Source organism: Procambarus clarkii, chromosome 45, assembly GCF_040958095.1.
Source record: "Procambarus clarkii isolate CNS0578487 chromosome 45, FALCON_Pclarkii_2.0, whole genome shotgun sequence".
In the NCBI taxonomy this organism is placed as follows: Eukaryota; Metazoa; Arthropoda; class Malacostraca; order Decapoda; family Cambaridae; genus Procambarus; species Procambarus clarkii.
In genome coordinates, this window is record NC_091194.1 from 2,198,979 (window position 1) to 2,225,146 (window position 26,168).

The window sequence follows — 26,168 nt, forward strand, 5'->3', positions numbered from 1 at the left end:
TGGCTGCTATTAAAGGCTATGCAGTATGTCTATATGTTGCCAGGTACAGAAGTAGCCAATATTGATTTTAATTGTAGTTAGATTTCTTGTTTTTTGATGGCTGTGAATAATAAAGAGTTACTTTTTGTTATTAATTTATATTATTTATAGTTTTAATAAATTGTAATATTTGGGCCTTTAGACCTGTTAATTCTTATATTGAACTTTCTATGCAGTTCTCTATACATACAAGTCACTGTTCACTTATGGTAATTATGAGAATTATAGAACTTGATAGCTTTTTCTACATACATTGTCACTGTCCACTCACTATAACAAGGAGTTACAGAACTTGCTTGACAGTTCTCTCTACATACAAGGTCACTGTCCACTCTTTGTAACTAGGAGTGTTATTTGACTTCCTTGACAGTATCCTCTACAATGTCACTATCCAGTCACTGCAACTAGGAGTGTTCTTGTAATTAATAAACAAATGTGTTTCATGTAATATTGTTTATATATCCTCGATGAATTTTTCAGAGCTTGACCCAGGTATGCTTAAGTTCTTATTCCTAGTTATTATAGGAATTGGAGAAACAACAAACTGAATTTAAAAAATTCATGAGAAATTATTATAATAAATGTTTCATAAATACTGTAACTCATTTACAACTATTACTAATTAATGGTCACCAAACCATCAATAATTATATACAGTAAATATTACTAGTCAATGGTCACTTAACCATCAGTGGTTATATACAGTAAATATTATACTGACTTGTCCGAAACGCTATGCATGCTAGTGGCTTTACAAGAATGTAAAATCAACTTCATTTCTATGTTCTCTTAACCCCCCAATGTACCCTCTTGTATATAAATAAATAAAAAATAAATTGAAGCTATGGCGTAGGTTTGGTGAGAATTTGGTGCAGGTGTGGTTAAGATGTAGAGCATCAGAAGGCGAAAAAATTCTATTTCTATTGTTTGGTTGTTAAGTTGTTGAATACCTGTATGTTTGCACACACATTTACATGCTTACATACACAAACTTACACACACACATGAACAGCCACCAGCTGCCTTCATACTGTTCCATACTCACTTCTTCCCCTCTATCTCTCAGCCCAATTTTCCCTTTCAGACGCCCCTCCCTTGGCTCTCAGCTCTCCTTTTCCCAGCCCCTCACTACATACCAATCTCTGCCTTGCTCACAACACAAACTCTCTCCTATCAGTTACTGTATTCGTATTTGTATCACACAGCATCTCTCTCACTATTATCTTTGTCTCACAATCTCTCATCACACAGGATTTTTTCCATTTCTCAATTGTCATCTACATTAGAAGAAACAAATATACAGGAATGATATGAGAATTCAGGAAAACTGATAATCCTATTACATAGAAGTGTCCAAGGATATGGGTCTTAGGATATGGTATACCAATGCTGATGTAATTACAAGCAAAGCAGAGGTTAATAAAATAAAGGGTTAGTGGAAAAAACTGATATGATTGCAATAATGGAAACTAACAAAAATTATATGATCTCTGATGCAATATTTTCAGGAGGGATACTCAGTAATAAGAAAGGCAAACAGACACCTAGTAAAACGAAACTAGTAGTTTGACGAACTAAAAGATGGAAATACTTATGAATACATAAACTACATCACTGGAACTCTGACAGCAGATGGTGAAAAGATACTGGTCCTGGTAATTTACAACCCTTGATGCAAATAACAGAAGTTCCATCTAGGAATACGAAGACATCAAAGCATTCATAGAAGAACCACAGAAAGCAACAACAGCATCACACTGATTGAGATCAAAACTGCTAGTCATGGGGGACCTAAATTACAAAGAAATAGATTGGAAATTGAGAGTTGCGAAACCAGTAAAGAATCAGATACTAATATATATTCCTATTACATATAAGTGATCAAGTCGTGATAGGATCTGGTATAGACAAATTGAATCAGGATAAATCCAAATTGTGTCTATGACAATGCATCTGACTACATCCTTTAATCAGCAGTAATCACAGTCATCAAGAGCTATTGCTGCTACCACTGATATTGTACCTGTGATGGCTTTATGGATAAATAACCCATCATATATACACGACAAACAATAGAACAAAATTGCCTTCGCGGACCCAAAATAGTAGAGATTAAGAGTTAGAAAGTGAGACGAGAGTTCCGAACCTTGTCGAAGCCACGAGGAAAGTGTACAGTACAGGATGATGCTCTAATATCAGTCCAATTTGGAAGCGACATATTTCAAGTTCATTAGTTACTCTCGTAATTAACACTGTCAATTAGATGCATTTGGGTGTTAAGCAAAGTCCTATGGTTAAGGGAGTTTAAATTTATAATTTAAACATTCATATCTGTGTTCAAATTATTATCAATGAAATATAACTAACATAAACAAGCTAACTTGGAAGGAGCACAAAACTTTTAATTCACTTCGCTCTTATAATAAATGTGATGTGAAGCTCAACTAATGGACTGGTCAGTACAACTATGGCCATCCCAGCTCTCTGTCCTCAAATCCCAGCTCTTTGTCATCATATCCCAGCTGTATTTCCTCATATCCCAGATCCGTCTTTATATCCCAGCTCCTTGTCCTCTTATCCTAAATCATTGTCCTCATTTCCCCTTTCTAAGTGGTATATAGTCGTACTGGCTCAGCAATTTCTCCTAATATTTCCCTTACATCACATTAGCAATAAAGGAGTGTAAAACGTCTCACCTGCTTAGGCCAGGTAAAGCAGATCAAGAGTCCCACTCACGGGTACTGTGGGTGGTGAGAGTTAGATTGGGGACCTTTGGTGTGATAGAGATGCCCACAGGTCCTGATGGTGGGCCGAGTAGTAGTAGTAGGGGTAATAAGAGTGCACTCAGGTCTTGTAGGTGGGTAGAGGTGGATGAGGGAAGCACAGCGGGCTGACAGGGGGTCAAGAGTGTTTCCGTGGACAGGTTGGTATGGCTGGAGACCAAACAGGTAGCGGCCTAGCTGAAGTCCTTGCCACTAAACATCTGCACCATGTAGGTCAATGGTGTTCTCCACACCCTCTACTCAGCTTAATGTTTATGTTGACACGGTGGGATGGTTTCTGAGGCGCGTATAGGCAGCTGGCATTGAACTACTCGCTTTGTTGCAGCTGTGAGTCCCTAAACCAACACCAACACAACATTACCACAACCCTATTTTCTGCTCCTTTTACGTTAATAAAAGCTGAAACCGCCATAACTTTTAGAAACTTTGTAAGAAAGTAATAACTTAAGAAACGTTGTGAAAAAGTAACAACGTTTAGAAAATATTGCAACAACTTAATAGCATTTAACTAAAGTTACAATGAAATAAAGTTTAAAAAAGATTGCAATAAAGAAATAACTGTAAAAAGGTTGCAATAAAATAATAACTTTAAAAATGTTGTAATAAAGAAATAACGTTTAAAAATGTTGTAAGAAATGTTTAAAAACGTTATGTTGTATGTTTTCAGGGTAACCCAAATGTTGAAATAGTAGTCTATAAGGCTCTGGAGAGAATGAATGTTGGAACAAGTGCAGGCAGTTCGGTAATTACAAATCTGAAGTTGTTTGTTCTGGTTGTTGCATAATTATTTAGATGTAACGTGACCAAGTATGATTCAGGTATGATTCAGATTTGCTTCAAGAAAATCTGATCTATGCCGTCGAGGAACGACTTCAAGTGAACACTTCGAAATAAGTCCAAAAAAGCTTTGAGATCCTCGTCAATTAGCGATGTGGAACGAGGGTCAGTCAGGTTTGGTGAGCACGATCTGAGCTCCACCTATTGTGTGGGTGACCTGCGTCCTGCACGGTGACCTCTGCACCCCCTGCAGGAGCCAGGTGTGTTGGCGGTCACCTGCAAGAGCCAGATGTGTGGACGGTCACCTGCAGGAGCTAGGTGTGTGTGGACGGTCACCTGCAAGAGCCAGATGTGTGTGAGCGGTCACCTGCAAGAGCCAGATGTGTGGACGGTCACCTGCAGGAGCTAGGTGTGTGTGGACGGTCACCTGCCGGAGCTAGGTGTGTGTGGACGGTCACCTGCCGGAGCCAGGTGTGTGTGTGTGTGTGGACAACGGTCGCGGGGGAAAACGACAAAGAAATTAGATTTAGGATTACTTTTAGTGGAATTTGGGTCAATTTGTCAATGTTTCGTGTGTTGAGAGAAATCTTCAGCACGTTGTTGAGATGTGATGAACCATTTGAGCGCATGAGAGTTGATGCTGTTGATTCTACTGAAAAAATGATGATTGTCTAGACCTATAGAGATTGAACTGTTGCACATGAGAAATACTATACCTATGAACGTTAACGGTTAATATACTTCTGGGCCAATATTCAACAATCCTTTGTGTGCGTTTCCTAATGCACCTGTTCACCTAGTAGTCAATAGGTACACTGGAGTTAGTCTGGTTAGTGTGGGGTTGGGTATAGTGGGGGGATGGGGGGTGGGAAGGTCAGAAATTCAACCCTGGGGGTTGGGGGAGGGGGGACGTCAATATATGCCTAACATGCATATGTACACTGGCTGCCTGTCCCCCAACACAATGAATTACTGTTACCTTTCCTCAGTCATGACGGCCAATGTGTCCTCAGGCTAGGTTCGTTAAAGCAGCAGACGAACCCAAGATTCATTCGCCAATTCTAATGTATTGTGTTAAAAATAAATGTGTTCTATTATAGTAGTGAATTTTATTATATATTGAAGTTCTAGAATTGGCCGTAGGTTAGGTTAGGTTCGGTGTTTCGGTTCTGTTGGTGATTATTTGTATTTTAAGTACGTAGGTGAAGCATTTATAGCGCTGCGATTCGAACAGAGATCGTCAGTGAAGCTGTTCGAAAACTGTTCGAACGTTATCATTTGTGAGTCTTCCAGGTTGATTAACGAGCACTTGACGTTTGTTGATGAGGACTGTCAATTCCACTAAAACTGATGACTTAGTTTACTTATCTCTTTTAGTTTATGATCTCTGAAGCACTACGTGGTTGCTCATAACAACAACAATCTTGTAAACTGTTTAATAAATGTAAAGTCACTATGATTATGGAGAGATGCACAGGTTTCGTAAATGCTTGATGAATCCTGTTAGGTAGACACTCGAGGCTTAGCAGTGAGTCTGCGGACGTGAATGAAACAAGTTAACGGGAGTTGAGTGCTTGTTCATAACTGTTAGTTCTGTTCTACTACTACTACTACAGAGAGACAGACAGGCATACAGAGATAGAGAAACAAAGAGACAGAGACAAAGAGAGAGATATGGGAAGAAATATTCAACTGCTAACAACAAAAACATACACTGGCGTGTGTTGCTAAAATATATGACTCACATAAAAAAGTGGTTCTAACAGCATTCCTTTGTTGTGCGAAAGTCAGTTTAGTCCCGGGGTCTCTGAGGCGTTGCATCACACGCCCTCCAACCAGGTGCAAGCCGGCCAGACTGATGGAGTAGGGTCCAAAACCTGTACAGACACGAACATTATGACGTCAATGTGACGTCACACCCACCGTGCATACCATATATAAAACTCAAAATTCTATCTCTTATTTTTAGTTAAGTTCTGCCAGCCTAGATTTGGATAGATTAGGTTAGGTGGAGGGGGGGGGGGGAAAGTTAGATTAAGTTGGACTAGGTTAGGTTAAGTATATTTACAACGTAGCGATGACGTACAGAAGTACATAATTCTCTCAGGTTTTAGACCCTACTCTGTTGATGACCGAGGATGCAGTTGGTTTCCCGCGCAGTCGGGGATGACACTGACATTTACGGCGCGCTCCTTCAGGGCAGATCATTATCGACCGAGTTCAAGCCCTGTATGGCCAGGGAGGGTCGACTGGGCACCGATTCGTAATTCTTCACCCTATTCACGCAGCTATAATTGAGGACTTGGTTGTTAACTGACTGTTGGATCGTATTACATGGAAAAGTGGTAGGGTTAGGACTACCGTGACCCTTAGGTAGTCAGACAGGACTAACAGGTGTCCTGTTAATCTAACAGGATTTAGAAATCGCCAAAACTTCCACCTATGTGTGTGTGTGTGTGTGTGTGTGTGTGTGTGTGTGTGTGTGTGTGTGTGTGTGTACTCACCTAGTTGTGTTTGCGGGGTTGAGCTCTGGCTCTTTGGTCCCGCCTCTCAACCGTCAATCAACAGGTGTACAGATTCCTGAGCCTATTGGGCTCTATCATATCTACACTTGAAACTGTGTATGGAGTCAGCCTCCACCACATCACTTCCTAATGTCACCTAACTGTAGTGACCTTTGTTATGCTCTCAGCTTGCTTACGTGTATCTAGCATCATAGTATGATTGATCAGCAGGATGCGAGATGCCACAGCCTCTCCTCCCAAGCTGGAATAAGGTCCAAGGTTGTTTTATGCGCATCATGAGAACGTCCCATGTTAATTGCATGATTTGGAGCAATCGCACGACGTAACAAGGCAGTTGAAAAGCATGCAAGGCGTCAGATCGTGACCTTGTTCATCGGGTGCAACCCGTCCTTACAACAAATAGGTCGCATTTCTTACGTTATCGTAATCAACGTTCAAAATGCAATTTATTTGGAATAGAAACGGCTCACAAGCATTCACGTTTTCTATGCAGCGGACTCGATAAGGTTAGGTGGGTTGTGTGGGTTCGTACGTTTCTGTTTAGGATAAATGTTTGATTTATTTTTGTATTTATTACGCAGATGAAGAGAGCGGGTTGGTCTGTGGTTGCTCACGGTGAGTCTAAATATTCTGTAAAAATATAGAATACGTACTGTATTACGTATGTACATTCCTAACTGTATATTCTGCATGTATATTAAGTATACTTAGGACGTGAGAGAGCTTACGTGGGGAGGGTGAGGGGAGGGGGATTATGGGGGGGTGGGGCTAAGACCTGTAAAATTGAAACTGAAATTGAAATAAGTTTATTGAGGTAAAATACACACAAAGGGATGAGGTAGCTCAGGCTATTCTCACCCCTTTCAGTACATCGTGTTAATACATACATAGACACACATCACAAACAATAAACGTATTACCGAACATTCTGAGAGATAAACATATACATTTCCTCCTTTACACCTGTGAAATGTATGTGCTACTTTTCGTTATTGCTACTTCTGAGTAACCAAAACCTTAGGCTGTTTCACTCTAGGGCTGTTTAAAACTGGCGCTGTATGAGATTACAGCTGTTTCACTCTGAGGTTGTTTCATTACAAGGCTGTTTCAAATTTAGATTTGACACATGAAACAAATAATATGTTTTGTTAAATTAATAATATGTTGACTCACTGTAGCATGTTGTAAATCTGATGATGTATTTAATCCCAAGATTGCACGAAAGATTTTTCACTATTACTAGATATAAATATGCTTTTAAATACGTAAGTTAGTTATAAATATACAGTTATTTTTCTTATATTAATATTATGGAAGGTAATTTGTATTAAGTTTTTATTTTTATTTTAGCGTGTATCTGCATTTGGAAAGTTTTTGAAAGGAATTTTCTTCATATATTTGCAATTGTTTATATTTTTACTTCTTACTATTATTAAGTAAATTATTGTGAGATAATAAAGAGATATTTAGAGTTCAGGGAGAATCTGCAAGGTCCTCCCTGAATACTTTTAATTTTCTTCTCGAAGACTATGGGACCCCACAATTGCACCACCAGTGATACCCCTATATACTTATTCATGCTTATATATTAAGGCAAATAATATTATCCACAATTTCTGTTATTGTGCAAATTTATTCCGTATTTCGATGATTTATTTCGTTGATTGTAAAGCGGTCTTGTTTAACCGTAGGCTGGGACGCGTCTGTATGCAGGCTTGGGGCTAGGGAACTGGGCCGAGCCTTCGTACGTGACCTCGGCCACGTAGCCGGAGTCACCATTCACGTAATAAGTCACGGTCTGTACCCGGCCGTCGGGGAGAAGCACGGAGTACGACCCGCGGGTGTGGTCGCCGTCTCGAGACTCCTCGTGAGCGAAGTCGTTCTCGGCGAGGTCATCTTTGACGGCCCAGTCGAAGTTGTACCTCTTGGTGGGAACCTGTGGGGAAAACAGACCATAAGACTGTAGCTGAAAATGAGACATCCAACCCACATATCTGATACAAAGGAATTGTCGACGTTTCGGTCCGTCTTTGGCCATTACAAGGCTTTACAGTGGTCCACGACAGACCGAAACGTCGCTAATTCCTCTATTTTCAGATTTATAGGTTGAGTGTCAGTAGATCAACAACCCTATCATTACACAGCTAGTTGGTTCCGACTGCCAGAGGTACGTAAGACGCGCTGGATATCTTGAACCTAAGGCTGCCTTGAGCCAAACATCTTCGTATGACAATGATTGTCAAACACAATGACACACTCATTCCTGAGGTCTCCAAGACGCTTGTGTATACAGAGTTGCAATCGGTTAGTTTATATCTTAGAATATATACATCACTACTAACAGCTCTCAGCAGCGCAAATTGTCACTGTCAGCAAATCAGCCACGGATGACGACATATAAACTGCATAAATATAAACCTCTGATGAAACATCTGTTAACTCTGCTCTTATTAAAAGCCTCATTAAAACGTCAGTAATTGTTTAAAGGTTTGCATAACAATGTTTGTGAACTAGATGTTAATTATACTTTGACTGATGTCAACTTTGGCGTCTCACCGACTATCATATTTCATTTCCTATGAACAAAGACACGAAGCTTACTTTATAGAACAGGGCTGGCTTGAATGATGGAGCTGGCTTATTTGATACTAATATCTGGCTTGCTGGGACTGACTTGACTCCAAGAGTAGGCTGGAGTGATAGAGCTGGCTTGGTTAATGGCGCCGGCTGGAAGGGCAAGACCTCTTGGGGTGGCAGAAATGGCTTAGTTAAAGGCACTGGCTGGGTTGGTAGAGCAAGATTAAGCGACGGGACTGGCTTTACTGAAGCGAGTGGCTTGAAGTATGTCGGGGGCTTGTACGCCCTGGCGAAGGAAGAGATAGAGGTGTAGGACGACTCAGTCTCTGGTTCAGGTTCATAGCCGAAGAATGCTTCTGGGCCGCCCATGGCAGTGACCGAGGCTGCCATCACAGGCAGGAGAAACACGACCTGCGGAGGTATAATTCTCGAATGGATCATTTAAACAGTGATATATGATCGTTCAACATAACCTAGATATTTCCTTTAAGGATGGCATTGTCCCATCGGCCTGCACTCTCACGAGACTGTAAACGCCCACTTATGGGTGCCACTTGTTTAGAGAAAATGTCACTGATTCCATGTAAATATGTACACAGGGTTTACAAATTATTTATCCAGTTATAAACATCAATAAATTCGTTATTATAGGAACTAATTAAAACTGAAATTAATAAAACAGAGGAATATATTTGTGTATTTACTAATAGACTATCACAGTTCAGTAAACCATAACAATGAATTTATCAAGGTTCACAGATGATGCTATTTTCCTGTGAGTAGAGGATGGTGTATACAAACTGAGTTTACTTAAGACTTGGGCTATGTTCAGAGTTAAAGTATACTTGCTGGTTGGTCAGTATGCTTTTGTGGGGGCTTTAATAACCCTCCAGAGGTCGATAGACCTTAATAACCCTCCAGAGGTCGATAGACCTTAATAACCCTCCAGAGGTCGATAGACCTTAATAACCCTCCAGAGGTCGATAGACCTTAATAACCCTCCAGAGGTCGATAGACCTTAATAACCCTCCAGAGGTCAATAGACCTTAATAACCCTCCAAAAGTTGACAGGCCTTAAGCCCAAAGACACCAACAATGAGGTGATTTATTTGTGGACGCCCCGTATATTAACGTATAATTTCCACATAATAATATGTAAATTAGTGAGCGGAGTTGGTGCTTGCCAATTGCTTTCACCGTCACTGTAGCGTGATTCAGGGGCTCAAGGTTGAGAATGAGAGGCAGCATATATATCTGAAATCAACCTAATTGGCGACGCCCTTCAATTACGGCACTCGTCGGGACTAGTTCGAGCCGTAATTGGCAATTACACTGCTTTGAGTAGATGGCGGTATGGGATGTGTAGATGCAATGGCAGTAGATGAAGCTAGGCATATAAGTACTCGAGCCAGGACATGTATAAGTCTCACGATCATACAAGCGTCTAATTTGTACGTTTTAGTATAGCGATATAAGCGTACGTATACCGTATTCAGGATCAGACAAGAGTCTAATTTGCACGTTTTTAATAACCTGTTCACCCCCATATTCACAGCCTGACATGCGTCTAATTTGCACGGTTTAACCTAACTATAAGCGTAATAAGACTCAGAATGAGAGTAACGCAAGCTGTCAGGTGAAAATACGCAAAAATACGCTCTGGTTTAAATAGTTATCAACAATTACCTGTGATCAGCTGCCAATCAAGGAGAACTATCTATTAACCAGAACTATTACTGATAACTATCTATCAAGAGGGAAATATCTATTAAACAGAAATGTCTACTACGAAAAACTTTCTTTCAATGTGAAGTTTCTATCACATTGAATTTCTATTAAGAATAACTATCTATAAAGATGAACTATTTATCACGGTGAGTTTTATATTCAGGGAGAATGATCTATCAAGCAGAGCTTCATATGAGGAAAACTGTCAGTTAGAGAACTCTATCACTGAGCTCAATTACTCAGTGACCTGTATCAATAAATTCTTGGATATAAGCGAAATCTGTCTAACAAGGAGTTAAATCTATCAAGGAACTCTATCAAAGCATTCTCTCTATGTCAAGGAACTCTATTGATCAAAGAACTGTATATGAAAGCACTCTATGAAAGAGCTCTGGCTCTAAGAGCTCTGGCTCTAAGAGCCCTGGATCTAAGAGCTCTGCTTTCTTCAAAGAACTGTCAAACACAATCGACTTGAGAATGGTCCAGGACGGACCGAAACGTCGTCGTCCCTTCAACTTCTAGTGTGTGGTCTGGCCTGTCAAACATATTTGAGTATCTGAAGAAGTACGGTACCTTCATGGTAGCAGTAGGGACGCTGACGGAGGTGCGAATGTGCTCTACCTGGACCCTATCACTCGTTATATACCCGACCTGCTTCTGCCCTGTCAACCTGATGGTGTTTAAGCCCACCTGCATCCGTAGCCAGGTCGGGGTTAGGCGACCAGGCTGTTGCTGCTACCTTATGCCCCGCCCAGCTCCCACACCTTGACCTCCCGTGACACATACCTCTGTGCCTTCGTAACCCCGGGGGGCTACGTCCCCCCGGGGCACTGAAGGCACTGTGCCAAAGAGTGTGACGGGAGGGTTTGAGGCTTGTTCAGGGTGTGGCGTTTGAGACGGATGGTGGGCATGGTGGGTGACAGAATTGCCGTGGGTGTGGACGTGGCAGAAGTTGCCATGGGTGTGGAAGTGCTATTAGAATCACCATGATCTGGAAACCCTGGAAATATGTCTTGGAGATTAATGTTCCTGGATTTTGGTGTGGTAGTCAAGATACTGGCTAATTAACGTGGGGTCATGCTCGCTATGTCAACCTCCTTTCCGTTGTCATAACATCATATAGTTGCCACGGATGTAGAAGATATTGATCGATTAACTTTGAGAGTGAGTGGGTGCCCATGGGGGCATAAAAAGTTGCCATGCAGCATAAAAAACGTTGCCACGGGGCGAAAAAAGCTTGGGATTGCCTGGTTGCCATGACTCCACCTGCGCCTCTACCTTCCCCCGGGCAAGTGCAACATCCGGGGTGAAAGGCATCAATGATAACCTGTTTTTAATGAAACAATAAGATGCTGCCGTTGCTGTGAGAACGAGGAGTGATTATCGCACCCATACCCTATGCTGTGTCCGTGGCTAATTAACCGTTTAATGATGTGTGACGCATACCTATCTTCTTTTGTTTTGTTTAACTATCGTTTGAATGTTTTGTTCACGTTTACTTTGATTTGGTGTTGGGCTTAAGGTCTATCAAGCTTTGGAAGGTTATTCACATGTACACAGACACACTTACTCAAACACACTTACACAAACACACTTACACAAACACACTTACACAAATACACTTATACAAACACACTTACTCAAACACACTTATACAAACACACTTACACAAATACACTTATACAAATACACTTACTCAAACACACTTACACAAACACACTTACACAAACAAACTTACACAAACACACTTATACAAACACACTTACACAAACACACATACAAATACAAAAAACGCGCAAAAAGGCAAAAAATATGAAAAAAACTCGCGCAGAAATAAGAACAAAACATGGACACAAAAACACCGGCACAGCAACGAACAAACACCACGTGTGTGTGTGTGTGTGTGTGTGTGTGTGTGTGTGACTACCTACTTATAATTTCCGGGAAGCGGTTAATGATAATAAAAATGTCTAGTTTTTCTTTTCTAAATCTTACACAATTACTCTGAATATGTTCATGTTTTCTATCACAAATCGTCTCATCGTGCACGCGTTACAACCGAACGTTAGTCAAATAGCAAAAGAATTATCCCAAAACGTTTTTCAGCTTGGATTTTTCCGGCTGCAATCTTAATTATCTGTCGCATTCTGGATTTCCTGGAAGTAGTTATAATGTCTCTTTCATTATTGAACTACTTGGACTGGTCGGTACAGGGACGGCCTCGCTTATTGTAGACCGGCGTTCGATTCCTGACAATCCAAACGGATGGGCACCGTTCCTTCGCTCCGTCCTATCCCAGATCCTTGTCCTCATATCCCTTCCAAGTGCTGAATAGTCACACTGGCTTGGTGCTCTCTCCTGTTAAATACTTTGCCTGTCACTTTCATTTTCTTCCACTGGAGTCAAATCTACATTTTATGCAGCTCCTGTAGCCGCTGTAGAAACACAATACACGCAGCAACAGTAGAAGCAGCCGCTCTATAGGGATATATACTCTGAGAGGTGTAATCAGCTTCTCGTTGTATATACACTAAGAGCTTATTTTAGTCCTGGACAATGTTCAGGAGTAAAGTAACATTTGCTGGTTGGTCAGTAAACTGTTGTGGCGGGCTTAATAACCCCTCAAGAGGGTGATAGGCACTAAGCCTAAGACCGAACCAGAACAGCTGCAGATGTCCATATTCAGTGGCGTAAATAAATCTGGATATTCTTTCAAGACACGATGACACCCAAGTGAACGAACTCTTCAATTGGTCTAGGAGGCTGTTCATCATATTTTGTCTTTGAGGGAAATTTGGTGGTTTGGGAAGAGTATGTGAACGTCTCAGAACGGAAAAGGAGAGACAAGAAACGAGTGAGACAGTCTTCAAGTGGAGGTAGGTGGTCTGAGAGACACAAGGAAACACTCACTCCTTGTACGAGTGTTCAGCAAGTGGAATGCACAGAAGAAGAAGTCAGGGAAGCCACCTCCATCTACAACAAGACCAAATATAACAACTCATCCTCAAATGATGATAGTACTTATAGCAACTAGTTGGGCAGTTGGACCCACAAAAGAAAAAAAAAAACATTTTGCATTCCTGAATTCGTCCAAATTGCAGAATAAGAAAATGGACAAGTAACTGAAGGACCTAACCTAACCTAACCTAACATACGTTATCTTATGTGCTATATTAGGCCTATAAATGTTTATGTTCGGCTGGTTATCTCTGCTCGTTATAAAATTTAAGCGAACAAAACGTTAATATTGTCGGCTGCAACAGTTCATTTTAGTGTGTTTGACCACATATATGCTACAAATACTATCTTAGGAGGATGTGTTGAATATGACAAAAAACTCGAACATTAATGGTGGACTGGTCGGCAGAGTGGCATCCTCGCTCCTTACAGGAGTGGCACTCAATTCCCGATCGTCCAAGTGGTTGGACACTGTTCCTTCTATCTCCCTATCCCTTTCAAATGTTATAAAGCCATCCTGGCTTAGCGCTTCCTGTTCCTGTTGAACGCTCTCTGACGGGTGAAGCCGCCTTGAAGTGGAGGGTGGAACTCTAATTGGCGCTTCTGTGCGAAGCATCAAAGATGTTTTCGGAAAAAGGCGACCGTGACGAAGAATGTGATTCTATTTTGATCCTTATAACTTACGCAGCAGTTTGAAAGTCAATGACGAAATATGATGTGTATGAGTCAAAGAAGTTGGGGTGCGTTTGTGGAAACAGGATAAGATTTCTGACATTCTTATCGTAAGTATGAGTACATTAACTTTGATTCCAATTTAGGACATCTTAATTATTGAGCTAAATTCCTTGAACAATATTGACAAGAGAATCGTTCCTATCAGAAAATAATAATTACATATAGATTCACAATTAATCATTATTGGTCACAATTAATCAAACTTAGTCTTAACCTCAGTTAATCGTAATTAGTAACAATTAATAGCAATTTATTATACATAATCAAAATGAATCACAATCACAAGTAACATCAAATAATAACAATCACAACTGGTAATATTTAATCACAATTTCACCTCAATAAATCACAATTTCAGTAAAATTTCATCACAATTAATCATAGTCACTCAATACCCAAGAAATGATTCACCGACCTCTGGAATGCGTTTTAGATAGTGAGCAAGAATCTTTGACAAATGGTAGGGGAAAAAATGGCATTTCCTGCTGGCCACAGCGACCGGTTTCTCTCTGATTCACGAGCTGGAAGAATGTGTGTGTATACTACGTGTCATTATGTTCTGTTGCCGAGTACTGCAAGGCCGTAAACTGCTTTCTTATTTGGCAACATATCTACCTCGCGCAGGCGAAGGCCTTGGATATTGCAGGGTCCGGAGCTATTGGTGGTTGGGCATTTTTACATCGCCTTGTCCTCGCATCCCAGTTCCCTGCCTTCATAACCCAGGTCCTTGCCCTCATAGCCCAGCTCCTTGTCCTCATATCCCAGCTCCTTGTCTTCATAGCTCAGCTCCTTGTTCTCATAGCCCAGCTCCTTGTCTTCATATCCCAGCTCTTTGATCTCATATCCCAGCTCCTTGTCCTCATATCCCAGCTCCTTGTCCTCATATCCCAGCTCCTTGTCCTCATATTCTAGCTCCTTGTCCTCATATCCCAGCTCCATGTCCTCATATCCCAGTTCCTTGTCCTCATATCCCAGCTCCTTGCCCTCATATCCCAGTTCCATGTCCTCATATCCCAGCTCCATGTCCTCATATTCCAGTTCCTTGCCCTCATATCCCAGCTGTGTTTATAGTTCTGACTACGTTGATGTCGTCAATATACGCAGCCCATAAAAGGAACGCTTGGATAAAAATATTGTGATATTGTGGACGTCCTTCGCTCGGATCTTTATGAGCTGCTTCTTTTGTTGACTTCGCTAAAGGGGCCATTGATGATAACCCTTTGTATACCAGAAGTGGGCGTAGGCACCAATCGACAACAAAAGCCTACGATCCATTTATAATCAAGTCCTAAAATGGTTTTGGTAATTTAAAAGACAAATTTATGATGACTCGTAAACACCGCTTCAGTAGTGTACTTCAGATTCTATAAGTCCTTGAAAATCATATTATTCCAAATGGTTCACACACAGTAAATAATATATAGTAATTCCCAATTAGAAAGACGATATATTTCACAGCAGGTTCAATAATTTTAATTATTGTAACTTATATTCCGCAATGGTGACATTATTATTAATGTTAATATAAACATTAATACTGAGAACGTGGAGGTAAAACGACAATACAGAAAAAGACTCGTCATTGCGCATCAACCCAGTTCTTCTGTTTCACTTCCTGTTTTCTATGTTAATTAAAATTGTGAATAAAATTTTCGGGGTTATTTGAGAAATTTTGTAAGAGTTGAACTCGATATCAATGAGGGAATATTATTTATTCAGATATATTGCTCTATCAAGAACAAAGTTAGTTATATTTTTCCCTTGCGTCTACGAGTCCATCATGTTGACGCAATATTTGTCAGTGGCGTAGATGTCGTCATGTCAGTTACTCACATCACAGCAACAGCCACGCCCTTGAGGATCTCTTGGCGACTTCCTTCAACTCATATATATATATATATATATATATATATATATATATATATATAATTAAAGTAACATTTATATCAAATTAACATACATTAGCTGCATTATTTACTAATATAATTTGGCCTAGTTTTAACTAAGGTAGGCAGATTTATGTAATAATAAGCATATACTCACAGCAGCTCCTGTCACTGGCCTTTGTGCTTTGAAAAGGCAGCTCTAAACCGTATGCTTTGGGATGGCAGCTGTGGCCTCGCACTCTGAGCCACACCTATAAAAAGATAATGAGTTGAAATCCACAAAAACGTTAATTTACCGGTCACTTTTCTCATTGCACTCTGTTCTTCAGTCTTCATGAGTTATTACCTTGAGACTGTTGGATTATTTTTTTAAGAACCTTCATTATTGCTGAGGGGAGGGTTACCTCTCTCTTTCTCTCTCTCGGGGAAAGATCTGTAAAAGCATTAGAGTTTTACGTGATAAATAAATGGTACAAATTAACATTTACTGATTGGTGGCAAAGCTCCATTAGTGCTACAAACGGATTTTCCTAGTGTGATAATGCTCCAGACGAGCCTATAAGGGTGTCAATGCTTCAGGCTGATATCCTGACGTGAGAATGTTTATGATTGACCTTCTGAGGATGAAAATGCTCCACCATTAATCTAGACTGATTTTTCTATGGGTCAGGATGCTCCAAACTGCCATCTAAGGGTTATCTTCTTGAGATGATTTCGGGGCTTTTAGTGTCCCCGCGGCCCGGTCCTCGACCAGGCCTACACCCCCAGGAAGCAGCCCGTGACAGCTGACTAACACCCAGGTACCTATTTTACTGCTAGGTAACAGGGGCATAGGGTGAAAGAAACTCTGCCCATTGTTTCTCGCCGGCGCCTGGGATCGAACCCAGGACCACAGGATCACAAGTCCAGTGTGCTGTCCGCTCGGCCGACCGGCTCCATTATGGCGATGGGTCATATTTTGCCCAAACCCCCCTGCAGTTTTCAAAATATCTGAAATGTCCGAAATTTGACTCCTGAGCGGGATTTTTGAGCCGAATTCTGACTCTCAGCACCTATTTTCATTTTCAAATTACGACTTTTTATACCGAAAATATGCCAATTACTGAAAACGGCGATGGGTCATATTTTGCACAAACCCCCCTGCAGTTTTCAAAATATCTGAAATATCCGAAATTTGACCTATGAGCGTGATTTTTGAGCCGAATTCTGACTCTCTGCACCTATTTTTATTTTCAAATTACGACTTTTTATATCGAAAATATGCCAATTACTGAAAACGGCGATGGGTCATATTTTGCCCAAACCCCCCTGCAGTTTTCAAAATATCTGAAGTGTCCAAAATTTGACTCCTGAGCGTGATTTTTGAGCCGAATTCTGACTCTCTGCACCTATTTTCATTTTCAAATTACGACTTTTTATACCGAAAATATGCCAATTACTGAAAACGGCGATGGGTCATATTTTGCCCAAACCCGCCTGCAGTTTTCAAAATATCTGAAATGTCCGAAATTTGACTCCTGAGCGTGATTTTTGAGCCGAATTCTGACTCTCTGCACCTATTTTCGTTTTCAAATTACGACTTTTTATACCGAAAATATGCCAATTACTGAAAAACGGCGATGGGTCATATTTTGCCCTAACCCCCCTGCAGTTTTCAAAATATCTGAAATGTCGGAAATTTGTCTCCTGAGCGTGATTTTTGAGCCGAATTCTGACTCTCTGCACCTATTTTCATTTTCAAATTACGACTTTTTATACCGAAAATATGCCAATTACTGAAAAACGGCGATGGGTCATATTTTGCCCAAACCCCCCTGCAGTTTTCAAAATATCTGAAATGTCCGAAATTTGACTCCTGAGCGGAATTTTTGAGCCGAATTCTGACTCTCTGCACCTATTTTCATTTTCAAATTACGACTTTTTATACCGAAAATATGCCAATTACAGAAAACGGCGATGGGTCATATTTTGCCCAAACCCCCATGCAGTTTTCAAAATATCTGAAATGTCCGAAATTTGACTCCTGAGCGTGATTTTTGAACCGAATTCTGACTCTCTGCACCTATTTTCATTTTCAAATTACGACTTTTTATATCGAAAATATGCCAATTACTGAAAACGGCGATGGCTCATATTTTGCCCAAACCCCCCTGCAGTTTTCAAAATATCTGAAATGTCCGAAATTTGACTCCTGAGCGTGATTTTTGAGCCGAATTCTGACTCTGCACCTATTTTCATTTTCAAATTACGACTTTTTATATCGAAAATATGCCAATTACTGAAAACGGCGATGTGTCATATTTTGCCCAAACCCCCCTGCAATTTTCAAAATATCTGAAATGTCCGAAATGTGACTCCTGAGCGTGATTTTTGAGCCGAATTCTAACTCTCTGCACCTATTTTCATTTTCAAATTACGACTTTTTATACCGAAAATATGCCAATTACTGAAAACGGCGATGGGTCATATTTTGCCCAAACCCCCTGCAGTTTTCAAAATATCTGAAATGTCCAAAATTTGACTCCTGAGCGTGATTTTTGAGCCGAATTCTGACTCACTTCACCTATTTTCATTTTCAAATTACGACTTTTTATACCGAAAATATGCCAATTACTGAAAACGGCGATGGGTCATATTTTGCCCAAACCCCCCTGCAGTTTTCAAAATATCTGAAATGTCCGAAATTTGACTCCTGAGCGTGATTTTTTGAGCCGAATTCTGACTCTGCACCTATTTTCATTTTCAAATTACGACTTTTTATATCGAAAATATGCCAATTACTGAAAACGGCGATGTGTCATATTTTGCTCAAACCCCCCTGCAATTTTCAAAATATCTGAAATGTCCAAAATTTGACTCCTGAGCGTGATTTTTGAGCCGAATTCTGACTCACTTCACCTATTTTCATTTTCAAATTACGACTTTTTATACCGAAAATATGCCAATTACTGAAAACGGCGATGGGTCATATTTTGCCCAAACCCCCCTGCAATTTTCAAAATATCGTAAATGTCCGAAATTTGACCCCTGAGCGTGATGAGTCTCATGACTCATGATGAGTCAAATCATAGAACAAAGAACAACCCTTCAGCTTCATGCCAGCAACAGAAAAAGCCTGAACTGTAGACTCTTAAACAAGCCACCACCCGAGAGAAAGATTCAGCCAAAACTAAGAACCAGCAACAACACAAGAATAAAAAAATAAACCAACGAGGTGGGCAACATAAATAACTATTCGTGTAAAAACCAAGTAATATCCAGGAAAGCTGCAAGCAGCAAAATATGGTTCGGAACTGTTTGGGGAATCCCAACGGAATCCCAATCTCATGACATCCCAACGACCAGACATACAATGTAAACAACCTCCTGGATGCCCAAGAACCAGCAGTCTGGGCCGAACGAGTCAACTTGTGGACCTGCCAGAAACAAGAGTAGGCAGCATCAGCAGCTAAACGCCAAACCTTGTCATAACTGGCAGTACCCTCAAAATATAAATTGTTCAAATACACTAACTACAATAAATTGTTCAAATACACTAAGGGTGACAATACTTCAGACTCACTGTCTAAGGGTGACAATGATCCAGACTGATTTTTCTAAGTTAAGAATGCTTCAGCAAATTACTGTGTGATTGGCAGCCAAGTGACAGACATTAGACCCACACACCTCTAAACCCTATGTATTTACTTATGTAGCTTAGCCTAACATTTTAAAAGCACTACGATCACCTTCTGTGGTTGTTCAATAAATCTCTGAACTGTGTTTTTGACAAATCTTTCACTTTGTCTATGGAGGACAGAAGAAAATGTATATATGCTAGTTAGCATTGTAAATGTGTGGCCACGTCTGTGGTAGAAAATAATAATAATAATAATAATAATAATAATAATAATAATAATAATAATAATAATAATAATAATAAAAACTCTAAACCAAATAGGAAGTGATTTCAACGCACCTCCTTACCATTAAGATAGTGATCCAAATGCTCCACCTCTGTTAACAGCAAGTGATTTCAATGCACCTCCTAACCATTAAGATAGTGATCCAAATACTCCACCTTCCTTAACAGCAAGTGATTTCAGTGCGCCTCTGATACTGATGGATAGTGTTCCAAATGCTCATGTTATTTTCATGCAAGTGATCTCAATACACCTCTCAGCCATAAAGACAGTGACCCAAATGTTCCTCCTACCTTAGCAACAAGTGATCTCAGTGCACCTGTTACTGGCAGTAAATCAAATGCACACTTTACTTTAACAGCAAGTCACTGTTGTGATCTCCAATGCACCTGTTAACATCTAAGTTTGTAATCCAGATGCTCCTTTTTCCTTGAGAGTATATGATCTTAATGCACTCTGATACTGACAATTAGTGGTCCCTACACAGCCCTGTAACTCACGCTTCTTAAGAAACGAGACATAAGACTGAACATTGCGGCAGGTCACGACCACAAGCTTGTATAACAAGATTAAGAAACAAAAAATCCACTTCATGTGTAATTTATTGAAGCCGGTTTGTGCCATACCTCACGTGTGTCCACATTTCAAGTTTCGTGAATGTATCTTGACAGGGTCATGATGATCTCCTTTAAGGATTTACATTGGCTAATTGTTAAATGTAATAAGTTTTGTGCAATCTTTTGGGTTATGTTACCTCAGCTGGTGCTCTAATATCCTTAAATGAAAAGTATTTTTGCCGTATTAACAAGTGACGACAGCCCGATATCACGATTTTATTAGGGTTAAATTTAAAGTGGTTTTTGTCTGACCAGAAACATATGAACCCAGGCATTCTACATAACCAATTGAGGAAAATGGTTGCCTCAATTGCTTCTTCTTAGTCAGAAGAAGTGCAGATATTATGGCAGTTTTAAGGTCTCTAAAACACCTGGATTTTAGATAGCATCTAAATTATAATTTAAAGGTTCCTTACAGCACGATAGATAACAAGAACTGCTCCCAGGGACTAGCAAACACGCAAAACAGATCTTCGGTCGAGGCTGTTAAAGCAACATCAGTGATTAGCATAACGTAAGGTAATTATCAGGAGAGAGCACTAAGCCAGTTGGACTGTATAGCATCTAAAAGGAATACGAGTAAAATAATCTGGGATAGCACGGAAGAAAGGAATTGTGTCCAAGAACTTGGACTATCGGGGATCGAAAGCTGACTTGTAAAAAAGCAAGACCGTCACTGTACTAACCTTTCCCAATGATTAGGTGTAGACACAAGTGGGAAAAAAATCGTTCAATGAAATTGGGCACACGTCACGGCTTAACGACCCTCAGCAAGGTCACTGCTAACAGTGGTCGTCATACAAACACAAGGGAATGTGTATGTGAATGCATTCTCATGACCGATGAATCACAAATACAATTGTTGCTTACACTCAGTGAACTTCATACAAAAAATTCTTGGATAACTTACAGATAAACTACATTATTTTATATAAACCTTGCTGATATATTTATATACAATATCTTCTGATCTATATATAATCATGTCTGCTGACTAAGATACAATGCCTGTGGATTTGTTTGTAAATTCAGTATAGGTACTTAAAATATACTGCATTCAGATTGGTATTAGAATTATAAACTGATAATTATAAACAACTAGTAGTATGCTTACTGATATGTTGTTAAAACACATGATAGAAAGCTTTAGTTGCCTGTAGTTCTTCAGTTACAATTGTTACTCGTATATTTTGATACGTTTCAATCTTAGATTCATGTTAATTTATTTTCACAGGTGGGCACAGAAATAAACAACTTCTGACTCCTGATAGTAGGCTGAGAGCTTTCCCTTCCCATAGCAAATAGTAAGCTTTACTCTACTAGTTTTTACACAGGTGGCAGAAGAGCAGACGAAATTGTCAAGAGGCAGAGAGCAAACTATACTCACCTCTTATCTATAAGAGGTGTGTATAGTTTGAATTATACACTCATAGTTTGAACTCTATCACCTGTTAACAGATCGATAGAGTTCAATGCACCCTTAAACCAATCAGAGAGTGATTCAAAGGACCTACATGCCTCCAAACAGATTGCCAGAGATTTCAATGCATTCTTCAATCAAACAGATAGTGATCCATCAAACCTACATACCTACATGCCAAACAGATTAATAGAATTCAATGCATCTTTAAACCAAAAATATAGTGATTCAAAAGCTCCTTTAAATCTGTCGGCGACTTCAACGCTTCTGTAAATCTAGTAGATAGTGAGTAAAATGCCCAGACCTCTTTTATAGGATTCACACGTCTCCTAATATCAAATTTGTGAACATAGCTTGTCAAGCCCAGTACGTTCTTATTTAAAGCTTTACATTGATTAATTATTTATTGCAATCGGTATTCCGAACTCTTACTCTCACCTTGATATTGCTCCCCCATTATTATCATCAATTTGTGCTGTATTCACCTAAACAACTTATTGTTAGAATATCTGATATTATTGCTATGGAATAGTTCTGCGTTATGTTAATCGTTATCTCAATAAACCATTACCAGAAGGAACTCGTTGTGTAATACATATTGTCTCTTTCAGTAAGACCTAGTGTAAAGTTCGCGTTTGTTTGTGTTTTCTTTTTAACTTGTTGTTATCGATGTGTAGTTACAGGATGAGCGCTACGCTCGTAGTGTCTTGTTTTCATCTTTGTGGTATGATGCTTCATTTGGTTCTGGCATATATCACTCTTTTATTTCATTTATATTTCAATTATTTCTACCTTTCACAGTGTGTGTGTGTGTGTGTGTGTGTGTGTGTGTGTGTGTGTGTGTGTGTGTGTGTGTGTGTGTGTGTGTGTGTGTGTGTGTGTGTGTGTGTGCTTGTTTTAACAACATATCTTTGTTTGTGTCTTCAGTAACCTCTGCAATTGGTTGTCAACGAAATTAGTCATCTAATATGGCATGAATCGATTGGCAACACCGCACTGATAAAAACCACTATTGCCAGATATTGTATACGGGATTTATATGTATTACTTCACTAAGAGTTAATGTGACTTACAGAGGTCAAAGGTTAAGTGCGCTGATTCCAATCCGCTACATAAGCATTAGACAACGATGGCAATTCTTGGACTAGAAGTAAATCTCTGCGTCATAGGTTGATATATGCGTCCAGGTCAAATAAGGTCAAAAGTTGTACCGCTTCAAATTTCGCTGGGGGTCAAAGGTCAAATCGGTCAAAGATAAAATGCGGCAATTGCTAGTCCATTGTATCATTTTTAAAAACTCATGAAAATTCGATGTAATTTCAAGTCTCGAAATCAGGTCAAGGGTCAGGAGGTCAACGATCACATGGACTGTTTCTTGTCTCGTTGTACCGCTCTTTAGCGTAATATAACAAAGGTGTTCTTGTATTATTTGTATCATTTAATGTCACAGGTAAAGTCCTGTATCCTGGACCAGGATTTATCGAGCCTTTACTGAACTACTTACGACACCTGTTTATCTCTCATTAAGCATGGCTGCCTTGTTTTCATTTATTAAACAGTTTATACGAGCTTGGAAAACTTCACAACCCGAGGTTATTATTAATATTAAATTAACAACCTCGTAGTTCATAAACCGTGTAATAAATGTAATCAAAGCCGCCGTGATTGAGGAAAATGTAAAGGTTTCGTAAATAGCTGCATAAACGCTTGATAAATGCTGGCCAAAACTAGCCTTCGAACTCTCCTTCTGGAAACAAATATACGTCTTTTACAGTAAGGGACAGACCGGGTCTCTGGAGAATGTCTTCCACTATCGGAAGGGACAGACCAGGTCTCTGGAGTATGTCTTCCACTACTGGAAGGGACAGACCAGGTCTCTGGAGTATGTCTTCCACTACTGGAAGGGACAGACCGGGTCTCTGGAGTATGTCTTCCACTACCGGAAGGGACAGACCAGGTCTCTGGAGTATGTCTTCTACTACCGGAAGGGACAGACCGGGTCTCTGGATAATGTCTTCCACTACCGGAAGGGACAGACCAGGTCTCTGGAGTATGTCTTCCACTACCGGAAGGGACAGACCAGGTCTCTGGAGTATGTCTTCCACTACTGGAAGGGACAGACCGGGTCTCTGGAGTATGTCCTCCACTACCGGGAAGTGCAGGCCGAAATTCCACACAGTTCCATCTTCTACCGGGAAGAAGAGACTGGCGCTAAAGAGATAGCGTGGAGATCACAGCTGTATACGAGCCAAAAGCGCTAAGTACATGAGTTCCTTCAATATTTACTAAACATGAAACACGAGGAAATCCGTCATTACTGGAGTCTGTCGAAGGTTACAGTGATCAAGATGAGAAAATACTCGACACCTGAGGTAGTCAACAGTCGTCAGTGCTTGTATATATTGATTGACATAATAAGCAGAGACTACCTGTCATTCCCTGTCAATGATATTCAATGATTACCATTGATGAGAGACAACGATATTGTTTATAGCTGAGGTGGGAAGAGAGAGAGGTAAGTTAAGGTATTTATGAGGAGAAAGCGTTCAGCCAGTGTGACAATATAACACTTGGAAGGGTTATGAGGACAAGAAGCTAGGATATGAGGACAAGGAGATGGGATATGAGGACAAGGAACCGGGATATGAGGACAAAGAGCTGGGATATGAGGAGAAGCTATTATATGAAAACAAGGAGCTGGGATATGAAGACAAGGAGCTGGGATATGAAGACAAGGATCATGGATATGAAGATAAGGAGTTGGGATACGAGGACAAGGAGCTGGGATACGAGAACCGAGAAAAAAGAACGGTGTCCAATCACTTGGACCATTGGGAGGCGAACGCCGACCTGCAAGAAGCTAGACCGTTGCTCTACCAAGCAGTCCAAGTGGTTGGTAGGGAAAAGTTGATATATAATACAGAGTATATAGAGAGATTACCCATACCGTGCTGGCCTTGACACCCGTGAGATGGGCGGTGCCGCGTGTGATGGATGGTGACACCCATGCCTGGTGAATGGTGAAGTAACCAGCTGGTGGTGACGGTAGTGATGGTGATGGTGGTGGTGAGATGGTAGGGGTGACGTTGGTAGTAATGATAGTGATGGTGGTGGTGTTGATGCTGGTGGTGGTGATGGTGACGAGGGGGAAGGGTGATGGTGACGAGGGGGGATGGTGATGGTAGAGGGTGGAAGCACGAGTATCCAGGCCAAGGTCAAGATTAGTGACCCAGCTCCAGCATTTGCTCCGGGATGCTGGTCACACCAGGTCGTGATGGGAGTGCCAGCCTGTGATATGACCTGTGGTGTGGTGGGCGGCCTGTGGTGTGGTGGGCGGCCTGTGGTGTGGTGGGCGGCCTGTGGTGTGGTGGGCGGCCTGTGGTGTGGTGGGCGGCCTGTGGTGTGGTGGGCGGCCTGTGGTGTGGTGGGCGGCCTGTGGTGTGGTGGGCGGCCTGTGGTGTGGTGGACGACCTGTGGTGTGGTGGGCGGCCTGTGGTGTGGTGGGCGGCCTGTGGTGTGGTGGGCGGCCTGTGGTGTGGTGGGCGGCCTGTGGTGTGGTGGACGACCTGTGGTGTGTTGGACGACCTGTGGTGTGGTGGAATAAGCTGCCAGTGATCGTGCAGGCAGTTAATAGTTATACAACCATATCAACACTGAATCAACAATGCAACATCACAATAATACCCTACAATCGTTACGACCATCAACATAGCCCCAGTTCCAATACACTTTATCACTAGCCACTACAAGAGCCACTGAAAGCTCAATCAGCAAAGCCTCATTAACACCTACACTTACATAGATGCAATTGCCTCTGTGTGCTGACAGGTACACAATACCAGACGTCAGAGTCGTGTCACTATCTCACTACGTCATCTCTCCTTCACGTACACCTTGTAATTAATATTATGGTGGCTATTACTGTGTATGTTTTTAATACGGTTGCTTGTTCTGTTTTTAATACGGTTCCTTGTTCTGTTTTTAAAACGGTTGCCTGTTCTGTTTTTAATACGGTTCCTTGTTCTGTTTTTAAAACGGTTGCCTGTTCTGTTTTTAATACGGTTCCTTGTTCTGTTTTTAAAACGGTTGCTTGTTCTGTTTTTAATACGGTTGCTTGTTCTGTTTTTAATACGGTTGCTTGTTCTGTTTTTAAAACGGTTGCTTGTTCTGTTTTTAAAACGGTTGCTTGTTCTGTTTTTAATACGGTTCCTTGTTCTGTTT

The 26,168-nt window shown here is 40.7% G+C and overlaps 1 protein-coding gene across 1 annotated transcript; it reads right to left on the bottom strand.

The window, feature by feature from the left end:
• Nucleotides 1–7,531: 7,531 nt before the first annotated feature.
• On the bottom strand, nucleotides 7,532–9,106 carry LOC123770213 (cuticle protein 19). The gene is made up of 2 exons (XM_045761892.2): nucleotides 8,726–9,106; nucleotides 7,532–8,060 (listed from the first exon to the last, which is right to left on the bottom strand). Exons 1-2 carry the CDS (start codon nucleotides 9,089–9,091, stop codon nucleotides 7,806–7,808), a joined length of 621 nt encoding a protein of 206 aa, XP_045617848.1. The 5' UTR covers nucleotides 9,092–9,106; the 3' UTR covers nucleotides 7,532–7,805.
• Nucleotides 9,107–26,168: the final 17,062 nt, after the last annotated feature.